A 26,950-nucleotide genomic window follows, 5' to 3' on the forward strand; every position below is an offset into this window, starting at 1 on the left:
GCAAGTAATTGTGCAAATGATTATCACGCACAATTGCGCAAAGTGATCTCAGAAATGTATTGTCGCTGAAATCCGAAAAGTAAAAAAAGATGTGCCTATGTGCCTTAATGCTTCTTCATGACCAATTTAATGGCGGGTTTTGTGCAACGTCCTATGAAAGCATTTCGTGTAATTACGTGATTTTTCCAGGATATTCATGGGATAAACTCCCAATCTCCTTTGTGTGATAAACTCCATTAACATGAAGTGAATTTGAAGCAACAACTGTTCAACAGTAGGGCTGGCTGTGTTCTACATTTCATAACTTCTCTTGTCCAGACTCCTAGACAACTAAAGAGAACTGTTTTCACTTTCTGTCATATATTCCACCCATCCTCCAGTGACCTCGGGATGGAGTAGACAGATGAGGTTATCCTATTTTGTTGTTGTGTGCCTTCAAATCATTTTTTACTTATGGTGACCCTATCACAGGGGTATCCTATACTTACAACTATTTTGTGAGGTCAGTTAGGTGATTTGCCTAAGACCACCTAGTGAACTTCATTGCTGAATGGCGCTTTGTGTCCGAGTCTCCTTGAGTGGTCCAACATCTAGCATCTTATATTGCAGAATGGCTTTAGGATAGCACTTTTCCAGGAGCAGCAGATGGAAGAGGCCCTCTCTTTCCAGTGTTGCCCTAACCTGTGGTTTTATCACTCAGGAAGAGAAGAATGGGACAGTGAGGTGAAAAGAAGTTCAAGAAATAGGCAGAAGGGCCCAGTGAAAAGGGGCAAATGAGAGAAGTGCAGCTTGCCAGTATCTATATGTGATCAGCAAGAGATAAAATGGTTGAACAGAGTCTTCCAGAGGATGACCTCCCCTAAGCATCCAAGACAGAGATGAGTGGAAGAGTCATCATGTATACTGCTGAAGGGTTCAGCATACATATTCAACACAATCATCACTATATGCCTATAAGGATGCTACACATTACACACAAGACAGAAGTGCTACCCAGACGAAATCTCTTTGTATCAAGATCTTTCCTTTCCTCCTTCACCATTAGTTAGATGTTAATTAGCTATTTAACTCCCTCACCATTAAGAGCTAAATGATTGGTTTAGTTAACAGAAGCTACAAATAGGGGAAAGTAATAGAGGTGATAAAAGGCTCCAATTTTTTCTTGACTTGCCAGTTCTTCCCTCCCTCAATTGTATATGCAACACAACCTGTCCTGGGTCCCCTAAACTGTCTTGCTGCCTTCAGGTGTCATAGATGGCCTTACAGAGTTAAACTAAGATTCAGACGTCATCTTCACACATAGAACGTTGTGTACATGTGCACTCGTCATTTTATCCTTTGCCTCAAACAGCAAAGTGTCTCAAGTTAAGCCTGCTTCCTGGAACATTAAGGATCATTTTCTCCTAGCTGTAATAGCAACAGGAAGTGGTTTTACCTGCTCCCACCAGTGATATACAATGAGCATCATTCAGAAACCATATTAACCAAAGTAGTCATTACCGCGGATTCTGAATGACCCTCATTGTATATCACTGGTGGGAACAACTATGACTCTGGAGACCAGGGTTTGATTCCCAGCTTGGTCATGAAGCCATACTCTCTCAGCCACAGGGGAAGGCAATGGCAAACTTCCTCTGAAAAAAATCTTGCCAAGAAAACCCCATGATAAGTTTGCCTTAGGGTTGCCGTAGGTTGGAAATGACATGAAAGCATGCAACAACAACAAAAGTCATTACCATACTCTTTAGATGACTTCATATGGAGTGTGTCCAGACTCAACAGTTACAGCACTTTGACACCACTTTAACTAGCATGGCTCCATCCTTTGGAATACTGGAATTTGCAATTTTTGAGGTACTTACAGTTCTCTATCAGAGAGCTCTAGTTGGCATTTAGGAAAGGGTGTCTCGCCGTATGACAAATCTCAGCATTCCATAGGTTAGAGCCATGGTGTTAGTGGTATCAGACTGCTATAATTGCATAGTGTGGATACAACCCCCATGAGAACAACAGTGCCAGTCTCTGCATTAAGTCCTAAAGTAAACAGGGTTTAAGAAGCAGAGACCTCCCTTCAGTCCATCTGGCTTGGTCCAGGCCTCAGAGGGAGAGAAGAATGCTGGACCTGATCCCCTTCCCCACCACCATTCTCTTCTCCTTTTTTGTCGTGTCTTTTTAGATTGTAAGCCTGAGGGCAGAGACCCGTCTAATTAAAACTAATAATAATAATAATAATAATAATAATAATAATAATTGTAAGCTGCTCTGAGAGCCTTTAGGGCTGAAGGGTGCGGTGTAAATACTGTAAATAAAAATAAAATAAATAAATAATAAATAAATACTCCCAGGTAAGGAAGTACAGGATTACAGTCTGAATGCTACACAAGTTACATATAATATAATCAGATTTAATTATGTATTTAAGCATTTCCCTCCTTTTCTGCTTAATACGAACTATTGTTGTTGCTGCTGTAGTTGATGAAATTGTAAATAAATAAATAAATAAATAAATAAATAAAAGGCTGTTAAAAGATGAAATAGAAAGTCAGATTAAAAAATGAATTCTTCTGAGAGATGGTTGAATATTTTAAATAATCCAAGTCAATGGTGGGTGGATGGGTGGGAGTGTGTGGCAGAGCAAGGAGATGAACAGAGAGCAATATGGATTAGGTAGATTCTCAGAATTCTTCATTTACCCTGTAAAATCATTCATCTCACAGTTTCGTGGTTTGACTGGACTTTCTCATAAGGTGATAGACAGCATATGAACCAAGAGGCCTCACTTGTAATCTTTGGTATGTGTGATGCCCTGGAATGATGCATTCTGAAATAATTTCAACAAGCCAAAAGAATGATACCTAGAGGGTAAAGGGAGTGGGTAGATCATCTTCATGTTTGGATTAGATGATTCCCACAGTCTGTACACTGGAGAACAGGCACAGCACTCCCACATTCCAATTAATCTTGTACACATTGCTTCACTATCCAAGAAAGAAAAGCATTTTTTTCCAGATTCCACAAAATCTTGACCTGTGCTGCGGTGCTCCAGTCCATATTTGGCACACTGAGAAATGGTCACTGTGCCATTGTATCAAGTGTGGACAACCTGATGGCTTGTGGCCCTTGGTCTTACTGCAATAGACCTATGCAAGTGAGGCATTAGGCTTCCACAACAGCATTTTTTCCCTTTGCTAGTAGGGCAAGACAGAGAGAGAGAGAGAGAGAGAGAGAGAGGTACTCACTTACTTTTTGCTCTTATCTATAAGCCTGTCCTGCTGCCAATTATAACCTCTGGCAGTTTTCCCTGAGATGAAGTGCCCTTGCCAGGGAAAAAGAAAGGTTGCCCACTCCTGCGTTATATTAAAAAGGCAACTATGGGCCTTTCTGCAAGGGCCAAATAAAATGGCCTCCCTCTGTCCTCTTGGTGGGGAGACTGGATGATGCACAGCCTAAACCCCAGTTCTGGTATGAACAGAGTGGGTGACATCCAGCCTATTCAGCACTAGAACCGGGGTATACCCTTTTAAAAGATACTTTCTGTTCACACACCGGGTGGCTGTTTGAAACGTCTCATTGTGCAGCCCAGTGCATCTTCCACCAACATGGGTTGGTTGCTTGTTCTGAGGTTAGAATTAGGCCCCCAGCCATGTGAGCACTGCTGCGTACCTCATTCTGACTTCAGAGCAAAGCAACATGCAGCTTGATGCATGTACCATCTAGCACAGGAGGACATGCATGCTAACAACCACCCTTCATTAGAATGGAGGGCCAAAGTAATGGAGGGGGTTGGAGCAACTCTGGGGCCAGAATGCTCAGGTGAAAGACCATCCAGAGAGCACCTAAAAGAAACACCAACTTCCTCTATGCATTTTGCCACAGCATCACTTCTGACCTTTTTGAATGCCTGGGCCCGAAAATGGCGGCGATGGCAGCTCTTTATTTCCGCTCAAAGAAGCGCCAAGAGAATCAGGCTTTGAAAGACTTCAATAATATATTTGTGTATGTTTGTCAGCTTTTCTAGGCTAAAATCAGCAAAGTTGAAGGCTATAACGCTGCTAACGTAGAGTCTGTACAGACAGGCCAAAATAAAGCTGCTTCAGGTCATTTTGGAGGTATGCTGCATGCGTCCTAAGAGGCCGGAAGCCATGCCAAAGCCACGATCCAGTCCTAAGGACTAGAGCACAGTTTTGGCACAGCTTCTGGTCTCTTAAGATGTGTGTGTCATTTAAACAGCATACACCTCCAAAGTGACCTGAAGCAGCTTTATTTCGGTCTCTCTGTACGGGCCCGTAGCCACCATTTTCTTTGCTTCACATTTTCATCCTTTTTGACATATGTGCATTTTCTTAGCCCTGCTTGTGCTTGGTCACCTTCTTCACATATCGTACAACCACCGTTTACAGCATTTCCCTCCTCATCCATCCAGCTTTTAGAATGAGCACAAACAGTTATGCCTGCTGGAATTTTGTAAGTTCTTTGGTGTGGTTTTCCTTTGCTTCATCCTTGACATCCTTTGTTACATGCCCTTAAATTTTACCTTCAGCTTATCTACTTATCATATAAAAATCCTTAATTTTAGCCTAAAACCTGGCCTTGACTTATACATGAGATTGACTTATAGTTGAGTATATACAGTAATTTTTGGATCCTGAGATTCCCTGAGATTAAGCAGAATATAAATTAATATTATTATTATTATCATCATCATTATCCTGACTGCCTTAGATTCTAATCATGTCTCATGAACCTTCACCCTTTCTACTTTACAGCTTCCCACTGTTTTAGACAGTAATACACAAGGCGTGGATCTGCGATCTTCAGGGCGAATTCTTTCGGAGTTGTCCCAAGCAGTGCAAGAGGTAAGAATTTACTGCGAGGGAAGATAACATATGAATGATGTAAAAAGCAAGATTCAGATGGCATGCTCAGTGGGGCTTCATAATTTCCTCCCATTTTCTTTCTTTTTTAAAAAATCAGCAGCATAGAGTTCCTGCTTCAGCCTTTCATTTCCACAAACACAGCTGGATTTATTTTCTGTCTAAAGGGCAAAACTAAGTCAAAGGTTTTTTTCACTGGCAACTGTAATCAACTAGGATTGGCCTTAGATGGGCATTCTTAGGGAAAGAATTCAAACTGCAACTGTTTTGGCCATTTCATAATTTCATAGGCTGACCATATTTCCTTGAGATGCAAATGGGACATTGGGATGGCAAAAATGGGACAGGTTTATGTAATATTCCATATTTATGAAAAAGTAAGATGATAACAAAAGTTTTTATTATATGAACGTATTTGAGCTAACAATTATTCTTCATTAAACATAAACAATTTAGAAAGATGTAGGGGGGGGATGTATTTCACCAGGATCGTACCAGGAATATTTCTCTGATTCATTAACTACCACTCTAAAAAAGGGAAATCCAAAGAGGATGACTGTTGGTAAGGAGAGGGGAGAAAAGATAGAATGAGGGGAGAAAGGGCAAAAGAAAGGAAGAAAAGGCAAAATGAAAAGTGAACTGGGGGGCAGTAGGGTGTACTGGGCAAAATAAATATATAAATATACAAATATCAACAGCAACACTAATAATATCTTCAGGAGAGGTAAATTATAACAATGCTTGTAAGTCAGGTAACATAAGGAAATGTGAAGACAGTGGGGAATGCAAGGCAAAATAATAACAGTAATAGTAATAATAATAAGACTTGAAGATGAAGTAGAACAAAGTTATTAATAAAAATGCCTGCAAGTACAATAAAACAAAAGGAAAGGAGAGTAATATTATAATGCCCTCAGGTAATGTGTGCAGCAGCTGCTGCCGCTAACCCACACTGGGTTATATTGAGGGGGCAATGCCACTGCTGTCCCATTTAAAACTGTATGTATGATCAGCCTATCCAAGACCTATTCCTGTATTACATTATGGAAAGGCCAGTCCTGATTATGCCTCAGACAATACTGCCAAACAGTAAAACAATCAGATCAATACTGTCTGGTGCTTAGGAAGGGCACCACTAGTGCCCTGTATGCATTATGTTAGGGTGAAAAAGCAAAGGAGCAGAGTGTATTTCTTTCATCGCCAAAAGTCTGGAACAGAGGAAGTTCATTTAATAATGCTGCATTTGCTGCTAACTGAAGCAAAAGGCAAGAAGGCACTCAGGTTTCCATATCTCAGAGCCTAGTCCTGAGTCTCAGAACTTGGCCCTATTTCAACAGTCCTTAGGGCTAGAGGGAAGAATCTTAGGGCCAGCCTTCAAAAGTATATATCCCCCATTTGTTAATTTTTAAAATTTGAATGGCATATTTGTGGCTGTGATTAATGACATTATCAGGGCCTGCTTCCTGTGATGTCACAAGGGATTGTCCCTAAGTATCTAGTTTTGGCACTGAAATCTTAGGCCCTAGGATAGTAGTGATCTTGGCAGTCTTAGAAGTCGCTTTCTTCTTATTCCATGTGAAGAAACCAAAGGGAACAAGGGCTGAATCATACATCAGTAGCAGTAACAGGAAAAAGTTTTCTGCCACTCCTGAGACAACAGGCTAGTTTAGGAAGACCAGAAAAGGATATGTGGTATAGAGGGTTTGGTGTTACCAGAACGGAATGGATGGGAGCTCAAGAGGAAGATCCACCCAGAATCTGCTGCCTGAGGCATTTAGTCTTAAGACAGGTGCATCTCTGTGCACAATTGTCTTTGATCATTTTTGCTCTTACTAGAACAATTCATTTAGGTGCTTTGTTTCATTACAGCTAATACGCAGGCCAAGTGTTCAGGACCTCTTAACAACTCTGCAACCACTCCTACAAGATGGACAGCCAACATCCTTAAGACAGTTGATGAGTACATTATCTAACCTTCTCTGTGGTTACCCAGAGGGTGGTGGATCTAGAATACTTTCTCTCAACTGGTATGAAGATAACAATTACAAGGCCTTCCTCGGGGTTGATGGCACCAAGAAGGAATCAATTTATTATTATGACAATGCAACCAGTAAGTATTCCATTCACCTATGACTTCATGTTTAGACTTGTGGGCTCTGGAGAAGACTGATACTGCTACTATTTACACCAGCTGTCATTTCAGGTATTTGGCCTGAACAATTAGCATTTCATCTGTTCTAAAAAGCAGCTGAAATCATTAGGGAAAGGATCTGGCAGATGTATATGCTTGCTAGCAATGCATGGGTGCTATTGCTTGAAAATTGATCTGTAGGTTTATTTGGAATAGAGTCTACACTTCGACATTGACAATCACCAGATGCTTTAGAGAGCTACAAGAAAATTGAAAACTGGGTAATGCTGGATCCACCAGTTTTTAGAGGGAATAAGAAAATTATACATCAAGATTTTTAAAATGTTTTTAAGAAGCCCAGTTTTGCCATAATTGTTAGGAATATAATCCATCTTTTGAATGCTATTTATGGTTTGATAATGAGTATTTGATCATTTTTTGTTGAATTTGTTCTATTTCTTACATCCTTTGTCCTCAAGAACTTGAGTTTTCCACATAGATCCACATAGTTAAATCAGCTACATCAAAACTGGATGATCTTATGCATACTAAAAACTAAATTGTCCCTGTTTAATCTCATGGATATGATATGTTTCATTATTGTTTATTTTTCTGCCCAATTACTTTAGATTCTTCCACCGCATCCTCATCATTTTACAGCCTAAAGAATTAGAATTAGACAAAGTAGTTTCGGCTCTAGTACTGTTTTATGTGACACTGTTTATATAACTGAAGTATACCTCTCACTTTAGTATAAACAGTGTACATTACAGTACTTAGTGTAAGTCCTACAGAACAGTTATCAGGCCTACTGTCTTTTCCTTGCCTAACTCATACACATACTGTAAGTGATTCCTCCTCCTCCACCACTTTTCCTGATTCTTCCACAAACTCTACTGCCTGTTACTGCTGGTTTTACATCTGAGGCCTATACACTGTATATCAGTCACAACCATGAAACTGAGTCAGATGTTGTGTATGATCTGTTAATCAAGAGATTTTGGGTTGCAGACAGTACCGTTTAGCAAAAAAGCAATTGGTGCTAGAAATCAAAATGTCTTCAGTGTGTTTTAATATTCACACTGGAACTTTAGGGCACAAACAGAAAAAGACATCTTGAAGCATTTAAAAGGAATAATGAGGCTATGGTCTGTAAGAAAGCAATTTGTTTACATCGTAGCACATCAAAACAATAGTCAAACAACCATTTCTTTGCTACCATACTAACTTTAAAAATTGTTTTATTATGTACACTGTTTTAGGTTTGTTAGAGAATTTTTTAATTGGATGCCTCCTTGAGCTCTCTAGATAGATGCTACCTGCTATCTTAGGATCCTATAAAAACTGTTCACCTTGACAGCATATTTATGCCTTTGAAGATCTGGCTGCACTGTTCTGTTCCATTTGTAAAACATACCTTACCTTTCCCCCCCTCTGTATTTCAGTCATTCAAAGGCACTATGCATTGATCTTGTAACTGATAGAGAGTGCATCCCTGCAGTAGCTAGCTACTGTGATTAAAGAGCATTGACTCCAACGGCTATAGAAAATAAAATAAACTTTTATTACAGGGACTCCAGTAGAGATAGGAAAGCCAGGGTGCTGGGCTAAAGCTAAGCTAAGTAATTTATGTTTTTGTGCCTTGTCTGGGATTGTTATTTAAACCATGGACTCTAGAGCCCTGTTACAAGCCTTCTCCATGAGAGGAGTAAGCAAGCAGAATTAACTCTGGGCTCTGTCTTTTCTTATTGGTCGGTGTTGTTCTACTACTTGCATTATTTGTATATGTGAAGTATAATTTTCATGTTTGGCTATTCCTCTCCCCCCTCTTTTTATTTTGCATGTGCTTTCTTATTATTTAGATATTGTGTTACTTACATGTATTTTTGTTATTTATAATCAAGTTACTTGTGAAATAGCCTTGCTTGTGAGAATATTGCTCCTCTTAAAAGATTTAGGGAAGTTTACGTATTAGTCAGGTAAAGGTTTCCTCTCATGAACTGGTTACTACTGTATAAATATTCTTTCTATTTTGAAGAAGAAACCTTTGGTCAAAATGGATATTATCTGGAAGTCCGTTCTATTTCATATGCATTTTGCTGTTAAAGCTAAACTAGAAGAGGAAGAAGACACAGTTAGTTTTACATTTGGATCAATTAAAGAGCAAGAAGGAGGTGAAGAAAAGAGTGATCCTTAGGAATAAGGGATCTAAGAGAAGTTAGGTTAGGTGGATAAGATGATGAGATTTTAGGTCAATGAAGCATTAATTAACTTTATAACTGCTGCTTTCTCTAAGACATGTTTAACACTGAGTGTTATTGTATTTCCAGCAGTAATGATGGCTGCATAGATGCAGCAGAAACCCTTTTGTGTAGTTGGTTCAGATTCTAGAAACTGCATGCTACAATTTCTTATTAGAATTATAGAAACACTGTTCTTAGAGGATAATCTGTGGGATGTCATGAACAGAGAAAATGGGTCATTGTAGTATGGTGTATGACCTCCTTTCCTTCCTCCAATAGCACCCTTTTGTAACACACTGATCCAGACCATGGAATCGAACCCTTTAACCAAAATAGCCTGGAGAGCTGTGAAACCCCTGGTGATGGGGAAAATCCTCTTTGCTCCTGATTCACCTGCTGTGAGGAGGATTCTAAAGAATGTAAGAAGATCTCTTTCTCTCTGTCTTTCTGTTGTACCTGTAGGCAGTATTTTAAGCACTTTACAAAAGAAACCTCCTTCAACAAGTGAGAAACAAGTATTGCTAGGAAGCAGATCTGCTCTTAATATTAGCTAGACTATAGTAAGGCAGTTACACAAGACAGCAATATATTTGGTAACAAATTGTCAGTTATTCATTCATTAATGTTATTGTATTTTTCCTGCCAAGAGGGGTCTGTTTTAGATTTTCTGCTGCAGGTGTCAGAGTTTACTAGACTGGACTTGGTGTCTTTGCTTTTGGACTTGGTGAAATAGTGCCATTTGCTGCTCTGCCTCAGCCAGAAATATGTAATGGGTTGACCTGCTGGCTGCTACCAAGAGATAATATCTTTTTAAAATTCTTTGGCTTTGGTTGTTGTCATGAAAGGAGGAGGAGGAGACAATAGAGCACAATACAAAGCTTGGAAATTCAATTTTTAAAAAAGTAACTAGTTATAATAAAAAGCCCCCCACAAAGTGTTGGTTACTATTAGAATTATAATTTTAAAGTAAATTTTTGCTCTCAAGTTTCTCAAGGTTTCTACAAGATTCCTTCATGTCTCTTCATGCTGAAACAGACTAACAAGGCACATAGCTATGGCTGGCACTTGCAACTAAAACATGATTCCATTTGAGATGCATACACTGATATTGGTAGACTTTGTCCATCAGCAACAGGACTGGGCAAGTTATGGACCTCCAGATATTCTTGGATTCTGACTGTCTTTAAAGCACTCGCCTATAGAATTACATTGGTGCATCTTGTGGCCCCCCAGATATTGTTGGACCTCAACTCCTATGAAGACTATCCAGAATACCTCACAATGTGGGATGATGAGGGAGGCCTACAGTTTTGATGTTGTTTTATGCCTTGCTTTTTCCCCAACCTTGGGACTCAAGGTGCCTCACAAAAATTAAAACAATTAAAAGTTCACAATACTAAAAACACAGAAAAGCTAAAGAGAACTACTCTATAAGTTGCTCGGTGTCCTTTGTGCTTTTCATACTGAGGCAATGTTTGCTATCTACAGCATGGTAAAAGCTGTACAGCCATATTTTTTTCTCAGTCATGTACTGTATTTAGGAAATTTTAGATCCACTGTTGCTGTTGGGATAGGAAGGCTTCTCTCCTTAGCTGATAGTTGTTTTATTCTACACACCTGAGAATGTGGTACAATCAGATGCATATGGAGGCATCCTTCTGTTCAGTGTACCCTACTCAAAGAAACCCTCAACATTTTTATCCTTAAGGCCTGCCTTGATGGCACTATTTTTTGTCATTTGTTTTGAAACCATTTTAACAAGTAGTCTCAGGAAACTCTGCTTTTTAGCCTATGGTGCTGAATTTTTGTTAGAGAAACCCCTGGTAGCCTGGCAAATCTGTCTGCAAAATGATTCACGACCTCCTTAACCTAGGCGGGGTACAAACCCCGCGTGTTGCAGCCTCCCCCCCCCCCCCGCCGCCGCCATTTGCTCCGCGCGGGAGCCGCAGCAGCCAAACCGCCGACTCCCCCCGCGGCGGAGCAAAAAAGAAGCTCCATTTCGGAGCTTCGTCTTGCGGCGCCTCTATGACGTCGCGAGGCGCCTGGCGCGGACTCGCGACGTCATAGGCGCCGCGACACATCTGGACGCTGTGCGTCCAGTACGTAAAGATGGCGGCGCCCATGTAGAAGTTGCGCCGCCATCTTGTACGTAAGGATACGTACTAGGTTAGGGGGTGGCGGAAGCACCCCCCTTCCTAACCCGATACGTTCCTATACGTACTCTATGGCGGTGGTATCCCGCCAATGTGAGAAGTCATACAAACGCCATATTAAAAGGGATCTTGTAGCACCATGAGACTAACTGAAAAAAAGAAGCTGTTAGTATGAGCTTTCATATTGCCAATCTACTTTCTTAGGTGCATGGGTGGAATAAGTAGCTGAAGTCAACGAAAGCTTGTGCTGATGTCTCTTTCTTGTAGTCTCAAAGATATTACAAGATCCCTTTGCACACTGATTCCCCAGAACACTGCATGTCTTTGAATAGAGTGACAATGGCGGGGTACATACCCCACTTTGCGGCGCTCTGCCGCCGCCGCCGGTAGGATCCGCGGGGGAGCCGGAGCCCCACTCCACTCCCGCGGACCGAAAGAAGCTCAAAATGGCTTCTTTTTTCCGTCGCATTTGCGACGTAGCGAGGCGCCAGGGCGCACTCGCTACGTCAAGGAGCGACCTACGGACGCTCAGCATCCGATACGCAAAGATGGCGCCGGCCATGTAGAAGGGCGGTGCCATCTTGTAGGACAAGTCCGTACTAGGCCCGGGGCGTCTATAAGAGATGCCCCTTTTTTAAAATAGGACGTCCTCCACGAGGTCCCAAATGCCGGTGCAGAAATCAACAATATAATCTTTAAAGTCCAGATGATCTCCCATTGATTTTCTATAGTGTTCGTCAGCACTTAATGCACACATGTACTCACTTTTCTTCCTGCAACTTCTTAACACTTCAGGCCAATTCTACATTTGAGGAATTTGAGCGCTTCCATCTATTTGCTAGAGCCTGGAAAGAAGTGGGGCCTCAGGTGTGGTACTTCTTTCAAGACAGTGTGCAAATGAACATGATCCGGGTATGTATTTACCTATTATTATGATAAGAAAATTACAGGATGCTGATTTATTGTGGGAAGTTAAATAGTCTTGACTCTTGTTGAGTCATAAGACTAGAAAAAATGAGTTAGAGCCAGATTTAGTAAAACTTGGGAATTAAAGAATTAAAATAAATGGGTCTTGTTAATCTTGCCTAACTTCAGTCCTATTGGTTTCAGTGTGCCTGCTTAAACTGTGATTAAATCTGTATCCAATCCAATAAGCAGAAAGTGCAGGGAGACAGAATTCATCCCAACCATAGGAAGATTTTCCTAACCACAAGTGATGTAGAGCAGACTATCACCATTCCTTCACTGGACATATTTAATCTGAAACTGGATGGCAGTTTACCAGCGATGCTGAACTGAGCTAGTCTGCATGACTCCCAAGATCTCTTCTACCTATGATTATATGAACTACCTCTGACCACCCAAAATAATATATTTGTCCACAGTCTGACACACAGATAGATATTTAGCTAAGAACTTTTGAAAGATTTGTTGTCTATGGATAGGAATGCGACCTTCATGAGTAAGTTGAGCATCATTGATTTAAAAAGTTCTGATGAAGAAACATGTGACAACACAAGCTTAGCCTCTGAGTTGCTCTTTTTATAAATGTGAGGTAAACTAGGCAGGAACTACAGTTTATTTCCTCCTCGCTGGCATGGTAGTTTTCTGCCTTAATCAGAACAGACCATCACCACTGCCACCACTCCATTGCGAGACTGAGCTATTTATATAGCAGTGATGGGCAAAGTGCAGGTCTCCAAGGCAGGTCTCCTTGTCTGTTCAACATCAAAATCTATCTGTTTTTCAAAACCTCTGGCCATTTCTAGGTTTTTTAATGTGAAGTTGAAGGTTTTCACAGCTGGCATCCATAACTTTTTGTGGATTTTTCAGTCTATGTGGCCGTGTTGGTTGTTGGGTCAGCCAGAAAAATCAGCAGTAACAGAACACATTATAAACCATCCTGGGCATACAATGATATTTGAAAACACTGAAATTCTGGACCATGCCAATAACTATCAGGTCAGAATGCATAAAGAAGCCACTGAAATCCACAAACACCTAGACAATTTCAACAGGAAAGAAGAAACCCTTAAAATGAACAAAGTTTGGCTACCAATCCTGAAAAACACCAAAATTAAGACCCAGCAAAACGCAGATAAAAACCACCCAGGATTAGGGTTTTTTTTTCCCCCCAGCAGACAATGGATCACTAATTAGACACACTCCTCCTTGCCTATTCTCCTGCCCTGAAGCCTTGCCATTCAACAACAGAACAATACACTGGTACCCCGGGATACGAATGCGCCGCGTTACGAAATTTCCGGGTTACGAAAAAAACCCATTAAAAATAATTGTTCCGGGTTACGAAGGTTATTTCGGGTTACGAAATTTTTTTTGGTGCTTTTCGGCGCTTTTTCGCACCAAATCGCGGCTTTCGCTATTAGCGCCTATGGGGCTTCGGCTTGCGAATGCTTTTCGGGTTACGAATGGCGCCGCGGAACGAATTAAATTCGTAACCCGGGGGAGCCCTGTACACAGATTAACATGTAAACCACTTCTCCCAACCCAGGGTCACACACACACATATATATATACCCCACTCACTTCCATGCCAGCATTCTCTGAAGATGCTAGGCACAGATGCTGGTGAAACATCAGGAATAAACTCCTCTAGAATACAACCACCTAGCTTGAAACCCCCCAAAAAACTCAGGTTATGGTTTGTTTGTTGCAGGCTGTGTGACTCTCATAGGGTCTGTGGTAGAAAATTAGTCCCTAACTCAGTCAAATCTTTTGTATAGAGTCAGGAACTGCCATTCCAGCATTTGCTAATGTATAATCTCAGGGATTTTTCCTGGTATAATCCACTAAAACAAATCCCAGGTAGCAGGACACATTTACATTGTTATGAAATCCAGTGTCTGGGAGCCACGAATGAATGCATGGGACAATAAAATGAGACAACAAAATTGGAGTAAAGGCCTCTTATGTGAGAATGAAGGGAAGGATTCTGTCAAGAGGTAAAAGAAAGAACTGGTATTTGAGCAATTTATTTGTTGTTGTGTGCTTTCAGTTTATTACTGATTTATGACAACTCTAAGGTGAACCTATCTCAGGATTTTCTTGGCAAGATTTGTTCAGAGGAGTTTTGCCTTTGCCTCCTTCTGAGGCTGAAAGAGTGTGATTTGCTCAAGGTCACCAGTGGGTTTCCATGGCCCTGGTTTCTAGAGTCTAGTCCAAGGTTCAGGCCACTACACCATGCTGGCTCTTGAGCAGCTGATGCCAGTCAGGATTTGTGCACCAAGTCCCTAGAGAAGGAGCAGGAAGAAGGCAAATCAGTAATACCACCTGGAAGATCTCTGAGTGATTTGCTGTTTGTAGTACAGCAGGAGGTTCTGACTCCTGCTTCCTTTAACAATAGTAGCAATTAAAAAGCTCCCTCCCTCCTTGCTAAGTTAGGTTATTGAAAAAGAATTTTTAGTGGGGGGAGGATAGAAAGTAGCTTTTTTAGTGTGGTCACCATGAGTTGTGGTTCAACTCAAGGGCAGTTAACCGTGACAACAAAGTAGTTAATTGTTTGGAATTTCAGTATCAGTACAGTTGGCCCTTCTTATAAACGGATTCAAACATACATGGTTTGAAAATCTTTTTAAAAGTATAAATTTCAAATATCAAACCTTGATTTTCCATTTTATAATGGGCGCCATTTTGCTATGTCATTATATTTAATGGGACTTGAGCATCCATGGATTTTGTTATCAAGGGTCCAACATACTTCTCTTTTTCCTGCATTATAGTAACCATGTTAACTAGATGCTATGATGAATGTGTGGAGGTGAAGTACTAACAGGGCAAAAACTAAGTGTGTGGAGATTGTGCTTAATGCATTGCCTAAACAGGTTACTTTTTGAGCTGCAACTTCCCAAACATTTCAGCCTGCACATGACCAGTGTCCAAACTGACCATGGCATTCTAGCAGCTATATGTGAAGTCTTTATCCTGCTACTGCCACCCAATATAAGCATCTCCACTTGTCCACACTGCTATGTGATCACATGTGGGGACCTCTAGATGTCCTCGTGAAACTTTTTTCTTATATTTTTATCCCACCACCACCCTTGAGCCACTGCTTCCACCACAGAACCGTGTGTCTAAAGTCAACCAGTACCACTATTGCAATGTTCCCATAGGCCCAGGTGTATAATATAAATATAAATGATTAAATCCTAATCAACCCTACTAACACTTTCCCTGAAAGCCAGTTTGGTATAGTGGCTGGAGTGTTGAATTAGGACTCTGGAAGTCAGGGCTGGATTCCCCCGCTCAGCCATAGAAACCTACTAGGTGATCTTGGACAAGTGACATACTCTCAGCCCTGGAAAACACAGTGATAGGTTTGCCTTAGGGTCACCATATGTCAGAAATGACTTGAAAGCACACAACCACTACAACAACTGTTTCCCTCTTTCTTCACAATCCTAACTGAACCTAACACTCCTGAGGCTAAGTAATCCCTATCCCTAAGTAACCCCTTTCCTAACTTTCATTTATGTGCGTGTATGTATTTGCTTTCAGATCACCTGTTGACTTGTGGTGATCCCATGTATTTCATAGCATTTTCATGGGCAAGGAATACTCAGAGGTGGTTTTGCCAGTTCCTTCTTCTGAAATATAGCCTAAAGCATCTGGTATTCATTGGCACTCTCCTACCCAAGTACTAGAGCTAACTCTGCTTAACTTCCAAGACAGGATCTGGTGCCTTAGGGTATTTAGGCCCCTTAGCTATCATATGCACCAGACTTTTTAACATCCTATTAAACATTCAGCCAATCACTCCCAACATTTACTTCCGTCCCCTCTCCATAAATCACGTCCCTTTTTTGATTTATGATACATCACACACATAACTATAATTTAACTTTATTTCTCTAATAAACGCAACAATATTTCCCCCCGAAAAATCCCTTACATCACACTGTAGTTTGAAAAGCAAATTTTCTAAGCCCTGGTTTAATGCTTCCCTTGTCAACTGATTTCTCTCAGCAAATGTGCCCCCTCACGATTTTAATAATTTCCTCCTAGTTTGGCTGTGAAATCTGAAATGTATGTGGTTATGGGCAAAATGGATTTGGGTAATGGCCTCTGAGAGGAACAGTCACCAGATGTGGGAGGGATCAAATAATTCCCTGGAAATCCTTGTGAATTCATTTTATTGTAGTAAAATGAAGATTTGGGAGGACATATCTAACATATAACCTTGAGTTTCTCTCAGAGAGTCATCAAGGTTGTGATTTCCCTGGAGGACTGTCTATGAAACTTGCTGTTTCCCCCATAGGACACTTTGCAAAACCCTACAGTGAAAGGTTTCTTAAATGAGCAGCTGAGTTCGGAAGGTTTTACAGTAGAAGATGTGATTGATTTTCTCTCCAATGCGCCACCAGAGGAAAGAAATGAAGGCACGGTGAACTTTAATTGGAGGAATATTTTCAATGTCACCAACCAGGTTCTGCATGTAGTTCACCAGTACCTGGAGGTAAGACTAATATCTTATGGTTCACTACAGAGAGGGATGTATTTCTCATTACTATTGGCCACATAATTATGATAGAGTTTGGTGGATCCAGCAGCAAGTGTGGGGCTTTCCTTTAGCAAGAATGAACACAGACCACATTTTGTTGGAATGGTAAAGGCCACTGCTGAATAGGCTTGTTCCACAACATGGGTCTGTATCCAAAAATCAGTTAACCTGATGGCAATTCATCTGCCCATCAACCTACTTGCTAACTGATGGAAGAAGCCCCATCATCCAGCTCACCTGCTGGGTTGTCCTGGAATGACATCTGTGAGAATCCACTTGGGTGAAAACCACTGTGTGGTTCTCAGCTACTTGGGAGTGAGGCAGAGCCATCTACCCACAATTGAGGCATAATCTGGTTGCCTGTTAGTGCAGTGGTTAAATGCCTGTACTGCAGCACTTCACTCACAAACCACAAGGTTTTGAGTTCAATACCAGCCAGGGGCTCAGGGCTGATTCAGCCTGGCATCCTTCCGAGGTCTCTAAAATGAGAACCCAGCTAGTTGGTGCCAATTGGCGTACATGGTGGAAACCACTTAGGTATTACTTAAGTGCACGGATAAGCAGTATAGAAATGTACTTGCTATTGCTATTGCCTGCACTCCTAGACTCCCTTAAGGTGGCACTTCACACTGAGTATAATTGACTCTATCTACTCCGAAACTGGATCTGCCCTCCCATTTTAAAATTGTCACAAAAGGATGATTGAAGCCAACTGACTATTGGCATGGTGATGAAAGTAACTTATATGGGTCAGGACTGAACCTGAGTGGAGCCTCCACTTGCTCCTGAGCTCCTCCCTCTATCAGCTAACCAGGCTGCCTGTGACTGGCTGGCCACCCCCATCTATATCAGATCTCACAAAAACTTTGTGGCCTTCTGGAAAAGAAAAACAGCCCTAGCACCTGGAACATGGCACCCATCCTCGCTTTGCCTGCATTTGCAACCCAAAGATTAGTGCTCCCAATGAGTTTGGAAATACATTTCTCAACAAGATACCCTTAAAGATGTGTTGCACTGCAACTCTCATTTGCCTTGCCAGTAAATATTTTCCTGGGAAAGGAGATTCCAAAGGTGTGCACCCACAGCATTTAAATTTTAGGGGGGGGGGACAAATTAAGATGAAAGGAATAAATAAAATTTTCCTACCATATCAATCTGGCTGCTTTGGAGGTTGGATCTGATTTCTTAAAACACTTGGGACCACCTATCTGCATATGTAGTTTGAGTCAGACGCACCCTGGAAAAAATTAGATGAAAGTTAATTCTAGGAATAATCGATGTTATGTGCCTTCAGGTCATTTCCAACTTATGGAGACCCTAAGACAACCCTATAATGGGGCTGTGACTCACCAAGCAGGGAACTGAACCCTGATCTCCAGAGTCATAGTCTAATGCTCAAAGCACTACACCATGCTGGCTCTCAATAATTAGCTAGCCTAAAAGGGTCCTCTTCCCCTGTAATTATGTAACTTTTCAACTCTTTAGTACTTTATGAAATGTAAAGGGTGGTTACAATAGTATTTTCAGTGGAACGTTTCTAATTGGGCATTGATCTTGTTTGAAATAGTGGGTGTGTCTCATTAATGGAGCAAAATGTAATGATACAAAGGTGGACTTTTGATTTGGGGCTGGAGGAGAGTTGAAAAGAACAATGGGTGGAGGAATTCCCTGGGGTCTTTAAAGAAAGGCCGTGGCAGAGATTGATAATGCCCCATACCTTCTGATTGATGGCACAGGTGGGGCAGACTCCACATGAATAATTTAAAAAGGGAATGCAATGCAGCTATTTGCAAGTCTCTTGCAAATAGACACACAAAAAAGATACAAACATGCACTAGCACCATATGTCGTAAACCTATGCACACCGATATGTGAATTGTTTTTTGTTATTGTGTTATTGAGGGAGAGTGGAACTTGAAATGTTTAACTAAACCTCAAAATTCAGGAAATTTGTGGAACACAGCCAGGGCATAATGGTGTGGTTAAAATAATGCTTTAGACTCTAGCTGCTGCAGCTTGGAGTGTCACTAATATTATGCATTAACCACTCTGTTATGATCAGGAAAGTAACTTTTCTCTATAGGATAAAAACAGAATGGTGGAAGAAATATTCAGCCAGATTGTTTTGTTCTTTAAAAAATACTGGCATAAATATTCATGTGACTAATTATTACATGTAGTTTGACTCTTAGATTCAATGATCAAATTGTACTTTCTGAGCATCTTCCTTATATGCATCATCATCATTGTCATCATCAACCCAGCAATAAGAGTAACAACAACAATCATCATTGTGTTCTTGCATCCATTTATATTTAATATTTTAAAGCACACGTAACGAATAGGTCATGTAGCCTTGATATTTTCTTCTAAGGTTAAGACATCTTTTGCAGTATTGTCAGTTTATTTTTGTGCAGAGGCACTTGTGTGTGTGTGTTTTCCCTTTGAGCAAAATGGCAAACATTTCTTAGTTTAGATGACAAAGCTAAACAAAGGAGACTTTACATTTCAGAGAAGACTGCCTGTTAAATAACACCTTGTCTGTGAGCACTTTGATGTACAGTAATTGTTGGTTGTTGGCTTGCAAGAGATCATCAAGGAGATAAGATCAAACAAGTTAACTCTGTGGCATTATATGAAGTGAGGTAATTAAATACATTTCTTCCCAGTCAGTTTAGAAACCAAATACCATCCACTCACCAAGATGAAAACCTGATAACAGCTCCCTAATTTGGAAGCAAGAAGCACCAGAAGGATACAAATACTGTATGTGATTATATGTTTCCATGATCCTGGCCATGTCATTAATGCAGTTCCCAACTGCTTTCTCTGCAGTCATACAATAAAGGGCTAGGTTAAATGTCATTATATCAGTAGCTATAGTTACAGCACAGTGTCTGTTGTAGAAAACTAATGTACTGTAGTTTAGTGGTTAAGACTGGATATAGTTAAATTTCCTTGTGTAGATCTCATCTCTTTTAGGAACTTGTAACATAGACCAGGATAAGTCATTCCACTTAAGTTTTAGACCTTGCTACACCTGTAATAATACTAGTCCAGAGCTACCTTGCACAGCTTGTCGGGGGCAATTAGCTTACACTTTGTAAACCGCTTAGTACATGGATAAGCGGTATAGAAATGTACTTGCTATTGCTCATTACTTTAGTTACTGTGTTTAGAAAATGTACTGGATTCCAAAACACACTGCAGAAATAATTCACTTTGAGACCGCTTTAACTGCCCTGACTCAGTGCTAAGGAATACTGGGAATTGTAGTTTATTTTGGCCCCAGAGTTCTCTGACACAGAAGGCTAAATGTCTCACAAAACTACAGGGCAGTTAAAGTGGTCTTAAACTGGATTATTTCTGCAGTGTGTTTTGGACCAGTGTAGAAGAACTTTGTCACTTGTTTGCTCATTGCAGTTCAGTTTTGATTCCGTGATATCTAATGCATTTCACATTCAGGAGACATCTCCCACTCCTAACCATATCTCAGTCACTTCTCATTTTGGAATATATATGGTGGGTACTACATTTCTCAAGGAAGAGGTTATTTATGTTGGAGCCAACTAGAATTGTATACTCATTTCCTGTAGACATGAAACATAGGTGTGTGTGCTATTGTGTGCCTGCTGTTTGTGTCACGACACACATTCCTTTCTAGTAATTGTGTTTGCTCTCCAAGTCTTAATTTGAAGACTCTGAATTCATATACATTTTAATCTTATTATTAGTTCCAACTAGAATAGACACAGTTAAACAAGATTTTACTTAAATGTTGTTCAGTATATAGTTGGGCTTAAATCCTATGAGTATGTGTGGGGGGGGGGGGGTAGCAAAAGCTAGCTGAAACTGAATCTAGCTGTCAGTTTTAGTAGTCCTTTGCTTTTGAGGATATTTTGGTGTAACCAACAAACACAGTCCCTTTATACCTTTCCCAGGAGTGCTACAGGGAAGGACAAAATGAGGATATTGCCTCAAAATAACTCTTCTGCCACCAATTTTCTTTCAGTCCCTAATTTCTAGCATTACAGTAACTAAAACGTTCAGTTGAAAATTTAGAAATACAAAGAAAGTTTAGGCATCCAGAAAAACCTGGCAAGCAAAGTTACCAAGGAAATGGAAGCACATACCAAGGTTCTGGGTGTAAACATTTTTCAGTGTCTCACTCTGCAGTGCAAGAAATTTGGGGGGTGAAGGAAAATGTAATTGGGGAGTGGAATTCTTATTTGATAGGGCAATGCTCTTACGTCCCACACCCAACCCAGCAAGAGGAAAGTATCTAGATCAATTATATTGTATTTGGGACTCTTTAGTCTGGGGGTTACTAAAAGAACATGTGATAAAAGTATTTTAAATGATTCATGGTATATAGAAAATAGATAGGGGGACATTTCTTCTTCCTCTCTTATAATACTAGTGTTTGTTCTATTTGTATGCCACCCTGAAATCCTATGATAAAGAGAAGGCTATATATATTTTAATAAATTAAAGAAATAATAAATGTGTAGAACCCATTATGAAGGGCCTAAATATCCTAAAGGCACCAGATCCTGTCTGATTTTGGAAGCTAAATAGGGTTAGCCCTGGTTAGTACTGTACTTGGATGTGAGAGTGCGGATGAATACCAGATGCTGTAGGCAATATTTCAGAAAAAGAAATTAGCAAAACCACCTCTGAGTATTCCTTGCCTTAGCAAATGCTATGAAATTCATGGGGTCGCCACAAGTCAACAGGTGACGTGAAGGCACTTAACACACACACACACACACACACACACAGAGAGAGAGAGAGAGAGAGAGAGAACTCAGTATATTCATTAAAGGTGATTCAGGAGAAATGAAAACCTACTTTTCATATGGCACAATTAAACTGTGAAACATGTTGCTACTAAGATGTAGTAATGGCACCAGCTTGAATGGCTTTGGAAGGAGACTAAACTAGAACAGTGGACAATGAGGCCATCAGTGGCTATTAGCCATAAATGCTAGAAGTCTGCAGCCTCTGTATAAAACTTTCTGGGTAACAGAAATGGAAGTGTCTTGTTGTTCATCTTCTTGGGCCCTCTGTAAACAGAATGCTGAACTAGAAGGCCTTTGGTCTAGTCTGGCAGAACTCTTCTTATATCCTTAAAACGTTTCCCAACCAAGAAACCCTAGGCACCTCTCTTATTACACTTGTGCCCATTCAATACTCCCTCACCATGAGCAAAAAGAACATCTACTGTACTATATTTCTTTCAAAACCAGTATCTCCTTTTGGTAATTCAAGACCCTCTTGCTCTTCCCAGTTATTTTCAAAGACAGGCCATAATTTGTGAATACATTCATGCAAAACACATTATTTGAACATGATTGTATGGTGTAAATGGTGGCAGTTAATTCAGTTTCCCATTAGTTTCAATGTATATTGGTGATGTAGCTTTAGAACAGGAATGAGAAAGACCCATGGAGACCATGGGCTGTAGCTGAAAGACCCATGGAGATTGTGAACTAGTTTTGCCCAAACCTTGGTTCACTTTGCAAATTCTGCTTAACATGGCTGTGTGTCTATACTCTCGTTTGCCTCTGACTATGCCCAGTGATGGATAACAGACCACCAAGAAGTTTTGTCAATACAGACCATGCTGGGAAAATCCCTCCCCCCAAAAAAAACTTTTCTTATGTTTCCTTTAGCATAAGCAATAACAAGGTAATGAAATGATTTTACTCATTTGTGCCTGAATCATACAAATGTGACTACCTGGGTAGATTGCCTTGCCATATTATTCTAATGTGTTTTACTCACAATTTACTACCTGCAGTGCTTAACGCTTGATAAATTTGAAGGCCAAGCTGATGAAACTGAGGTAGCTGATCGGGCCCTCTGTCTTCTGGAGGAAAACAAATTCTGGGCTGCTATAGTCTTTCCTGACCTGGACTCAACAGCCAGAGAACTGCCTCCTCATGTGAAATACAAGATTCGTATGGATATAGATGCAGTGGAAAAAACAAACAAAATCAAAGACAGGTGACTGTAGTCTTTCATCTCACGGGGTGTTCAAACATGATCCATGTTTTGACTGTGATCTGAAACTGGGCCCAGAGATTTGGATCCATCATATGAAATTGGTGTTTCGGTAACTATGGCAGAATACCCAAATGGTGCCCCAATTGTCAGAGGAATGTAGTGAGTTAAATAACTAGTGTTTTTTTTCGTGTGAAACAATTACAGGAATAACTGAGTTAACAAAGCCTCTGAGAAAGTTTTCAATTTACATAGTCTTTGCATGTTTCCTTAGTTCCTCCTCTGTCTTAGTTACAAGGGCCTTAATTTTATTTTTTTAGCAGTTTTGGAATTAGGATTATGGTGAAGGAGAGTTGAAGAAACACAAATGTTTGGCATTAGGTTGCAGGAGCATGTCTGTAGTAAACAAGCTTGATTCGGGAAAGGAGAGGATTCTACTATAGCTGATCCAGCTGTAGCCATGTGTGTCTCCTTGCAACAGGTACCTTTGGAAACCCTTACTGAGCATGTGTGAAGAACAAAACAGAGACAAAGACATAGTGGATAAGCCTCACTAGCTACCCCAACATGTTTTTGAAAAGCTTATAGCTATAAATTTGGCTACCAAAATGGAGATTATTAGAAAAATGGTGTCTGGTGAAAGGGGAAAAAAATCCCTGGATACAATTTTGGAAGAAGCCTTGAGGTACTCTCTACAAGATTCCAAAAGTTTTTGTTTACTCATGCAATGCTTACCTGACCTGCTTGTTTTATTTCACAAGTGCACATCTTTAGTTCTGAATAGAAAGTCTGTTGAAACACATTTGAGCTACTCTTGTTTTCTGTGCTGTAGGAAACTATCCCCATTTTTCCCATGTTATTTCTACCTCTAATATAAATAAATTTCTATTAAAGAAATAATGACCAGGAACAGATCTACTTTGTTAACTGAAGTACAGTATACTGTATAGTTCTGTGATTCCACTTTAACTGCCGTGACTCCATTCTGTGAAATCTTAGGATGCATCAATGGAGATATCAAAGTCTTATAGTTGTGTAGTGTGAAAGAGACTTAACACTTTGCTGCCCTTTTATGCAGAATATGAAAATAACAGTGATATCTGCATTATTTGGAAGTGTAATGAGAGTATTTCAATGGTCCTTTTAGTCATTACTTTTCTCAAATACTGAGTTAACATTTGTATTCAGTATCATTCTTGCTTTAGAGGGCTTTTCCCTCAAATATTAGGTTGTTTTTCTACATTTTAAGAAAGCGAAAGTAATAGCAATAGCATTTACATTTCTATATCACTTCATAGTAAACTCAGCCATCTCTAAACAGTCTACAGTCTGTAAGCAAATTGTCCCCGAAAAGCTGAATGCTCATTTTACCAACCTACGAAAGGATGGAAGGCTGAATCAACCTGGAGTCCTGGGATTTAATTTACAACGTTGTGGCTGCAGTACCTGTATTTAACCACTGTGCCACCAGGGCTTCTAGATAGTTTCCTCTCCAAAACAATGGCCCAGTATACATGGCGCTAAAGAGCTGTGCTGGCGGCATACAGTACTAGGATTAAGGGACCGTGCAGCAACCGCACGGTCCCTAACCCTAGTATGGCACGGGTTGCACTCGCCCGGCTTCTGCTGTGTGCGGTAACACCCAGTTTTCAATCCCGCGTCTTTCTCAGTGAGATTTGTAGGTGCAATAATCTCCAGAAACTGGCAACGAGACTGTGGCTGCATCTGCAAAGCAGAATTGATGCAGTTTGACACTGCTTTAACTGCCATGGCTCCATCCTGTGGAAATTCTGGGATTTGTAGTTTTGTGTGATATTTAGCTTTCAGAGCTAAATAGCCTATCGGAGAGCTCTGGTGCCATAACTACAAATCCAGACTCCATAGGATGGAGCCATGACAGTTAAAGCAGTGTCAAACAGCATTAATAGTGTAATTGTGTCTTACACTAACAACAGCAGATAAGTGAGGTAAGCAGGCCAGGCCATGGGACACACACAGAGCTCTGTCCTCTAGCAGAGCTGAATAGCTAGGGGAGTTAGGAGGAATGTTTCCCCTTCACTGCCCCTACTGCCTCCCAACCCCTTTGTATCTGATGCCTAGGGCAGTTGCCTCATTCTGCCTAATGATAGCGCTACCCCAGCTAGCTGCTTGTGAAAGAAAAATCTTGCATTTGGGGGAAATGGTGTAGTATACATGATGTTTACTGTGGCCCATGGTCTCTGGCAACTTTAATTTTATACATTAGTCTCTCTTGCTTATGCACATACATAGATACTCTTTAGCTTTCTGGGCTCAATATGTGCTTTGTCTTCACAGGTATTGGGATCCTGGTCCAAGAGCTGACCCAGTAGATGACTTGCGCTACATCTGGGGAGGATTTGCATATCTGCAAGACATGATTGAGCATGGGATTATCAAAACCCAGACAGGGACAGAAGTGCCTCCAGGGATCTACCTGCAGCAAATGCCCTATCCATGCTTTGTAGATGACGTGTGAGTAAGAAGAGCTCCAGGGATCTGTTCCAGATAACGATTGGGTGGCTAGCACTGGCAGAGTGGCACAGTGGGTTTTATGAGAGGCTTAGCTAATTTTGCCTTTGATCTTGCTGAATAGCCAGAGAAATCCTTAGATGAAGCTATTCTACTAACTCCCCCCCACCCTACCCCCAAGAGTCAAAGTTGTGCATCTTAGTTAAGCCAGAGATAAAAACAGAAAATAAAGCACCATAGTATTTGAGTACTTAAGAAAGAGAACAGCAAGGAGACTTTAGGTCTGATCTGACTTCCACTGCAAAACAGGGACCTATTGATTCATTCACAATACATGAAAGTGGAAGAAACTGCAGAATTTATAGTAAGGATTCCCCCATGAGGACAGAGTATTGCTTAAAATACAAGTGTATATATACACACATGCCTATATCGTCTGGTTGTTTGTGTTCTTATTGAAAAGATTAATGTTCTCTTCAGGAACAGTATTATGCTCTAAGATGGTAGTGCTTTTCCCTATGTCTGAGCAGCTTCACCAGATTTTTTTGCATCATACATGGTGGGGGAAACTGAACCCTAGGAAATCCTCCTATCAAGACATCAGAGACCATACTGCTAATTATGTTGTGCCATTTTTGGCCAACAGATTTTAAAGTCTGTGTGTATGTGTCATTAAGTAGCCTTTTCACTTATTATTCACAACTCACAATAGATGTGGTGTTAGTTGAATGTTCAAACTTCTGCTCAGCCCTGAAGCTCAGTTGAGTCTCAGCTTCCTAACAAGGTTGTTCTGAAGATATTGTGTGTGAGAGAGAGGGAAAACTGTGTCTTGCATGCTGAAGTTCTTAGATGAAAGATAAAGTAAATGTGTATTAAATAACAGTTCCATAAGCATAATAGGGGCCTGGAGAAGCTCACCTGTCTGTGGTACAAGATGTGTGTGTGAGGACAGAACCCTCCTAGCAAGCATGATTTTGGTGAATCACAAACCAACAATATCCTATCCTGAAGCCACTTATTTCAACTTTCTGTTAAGTACAGCTGTCTTGAAGTTATAAGCGGCGCAAATAGTTTCATGTTACAGAGGCAGGAGCCAGGGATCTAGCTCAATCCAGAGGTTTTGCATTCCATTGATTTGTCATCAATCATCACTAATCCTGAATAACTTCTTTACATACAGGGAAAGGATTTTAATACCTGTTTTAGCTGGTTTCACTCCATTTTGATAATGCCAACATTTTTCTGTAAAAAGAGAGCTAAATTAAGAGTATAAGGCTCAACATACAATGAGGAGAGATCCCATTTATATCATTATTCATATCTCCATTATCAGGGTTGTTTTAGAGCTGTTGCTCTCTTCTTAATTATGCTTTGGAAGTACAACCAAAGCAGCAACACTTCTGTGTTTGTCTTGATTTGAAAGATGGTACCTCTGAAGAGAAGGAGCCCTCTCGTGGCCATTCTCAGTAGGATGATTTTAAAACAACAACAACTCATTACATATTTATTATTTAGAAGTGTGCTGTTTTCAG

General features: G+C 40.5%; 1 protein-coding gene across 1 annotated transcript in view; it reads left to right on the top strand.

The window, feature by feature from the left end:
* ABCA4 (ATP binding cassette subfamily A member 4) overlaps window positions 1-26,950 on the top strand; it is a 121,624-nt gene that overhangs the window by 27,424 nt on the left and 67,250 nt on the right. The window contains 7 exon segments of the mRNA XM_042463556.1: window positions 4,767-4,856; window positions 6,744-6,984; window positions 9,528-9,667; window positions 12,197-12,313; window positions 16,680-16,877; window positions 22,726-22,931; window positions 25,245-25,421. Coding sequence (XP_042319490.1) covers window positions 4,767-4,856; window positions 6,744-6,984; window positions 9,528-9,667; window positions 12,197-12,313; window positions 16,680-16,877; window positions 22,726-22,931; window positions 25,245-25,421 — 1,169 coding nt within the window.

Source organism: Sceloporus undulatus, chromosome 4, assembly GCF_019175285.1.
Source record: "Sceloporus undulatus isolate JIND9_A2432 ecotype Alabama chromosome 4, SceUnd_v1.1, whole genome shotgun sequence".
Classification (NCBI taxonomy): Eukaryota; Metazoa; Chordata; class Lepidosauria; order Squamata; family Phrynosomatidae; genus Sceloporus; species Sceloporus undulatus.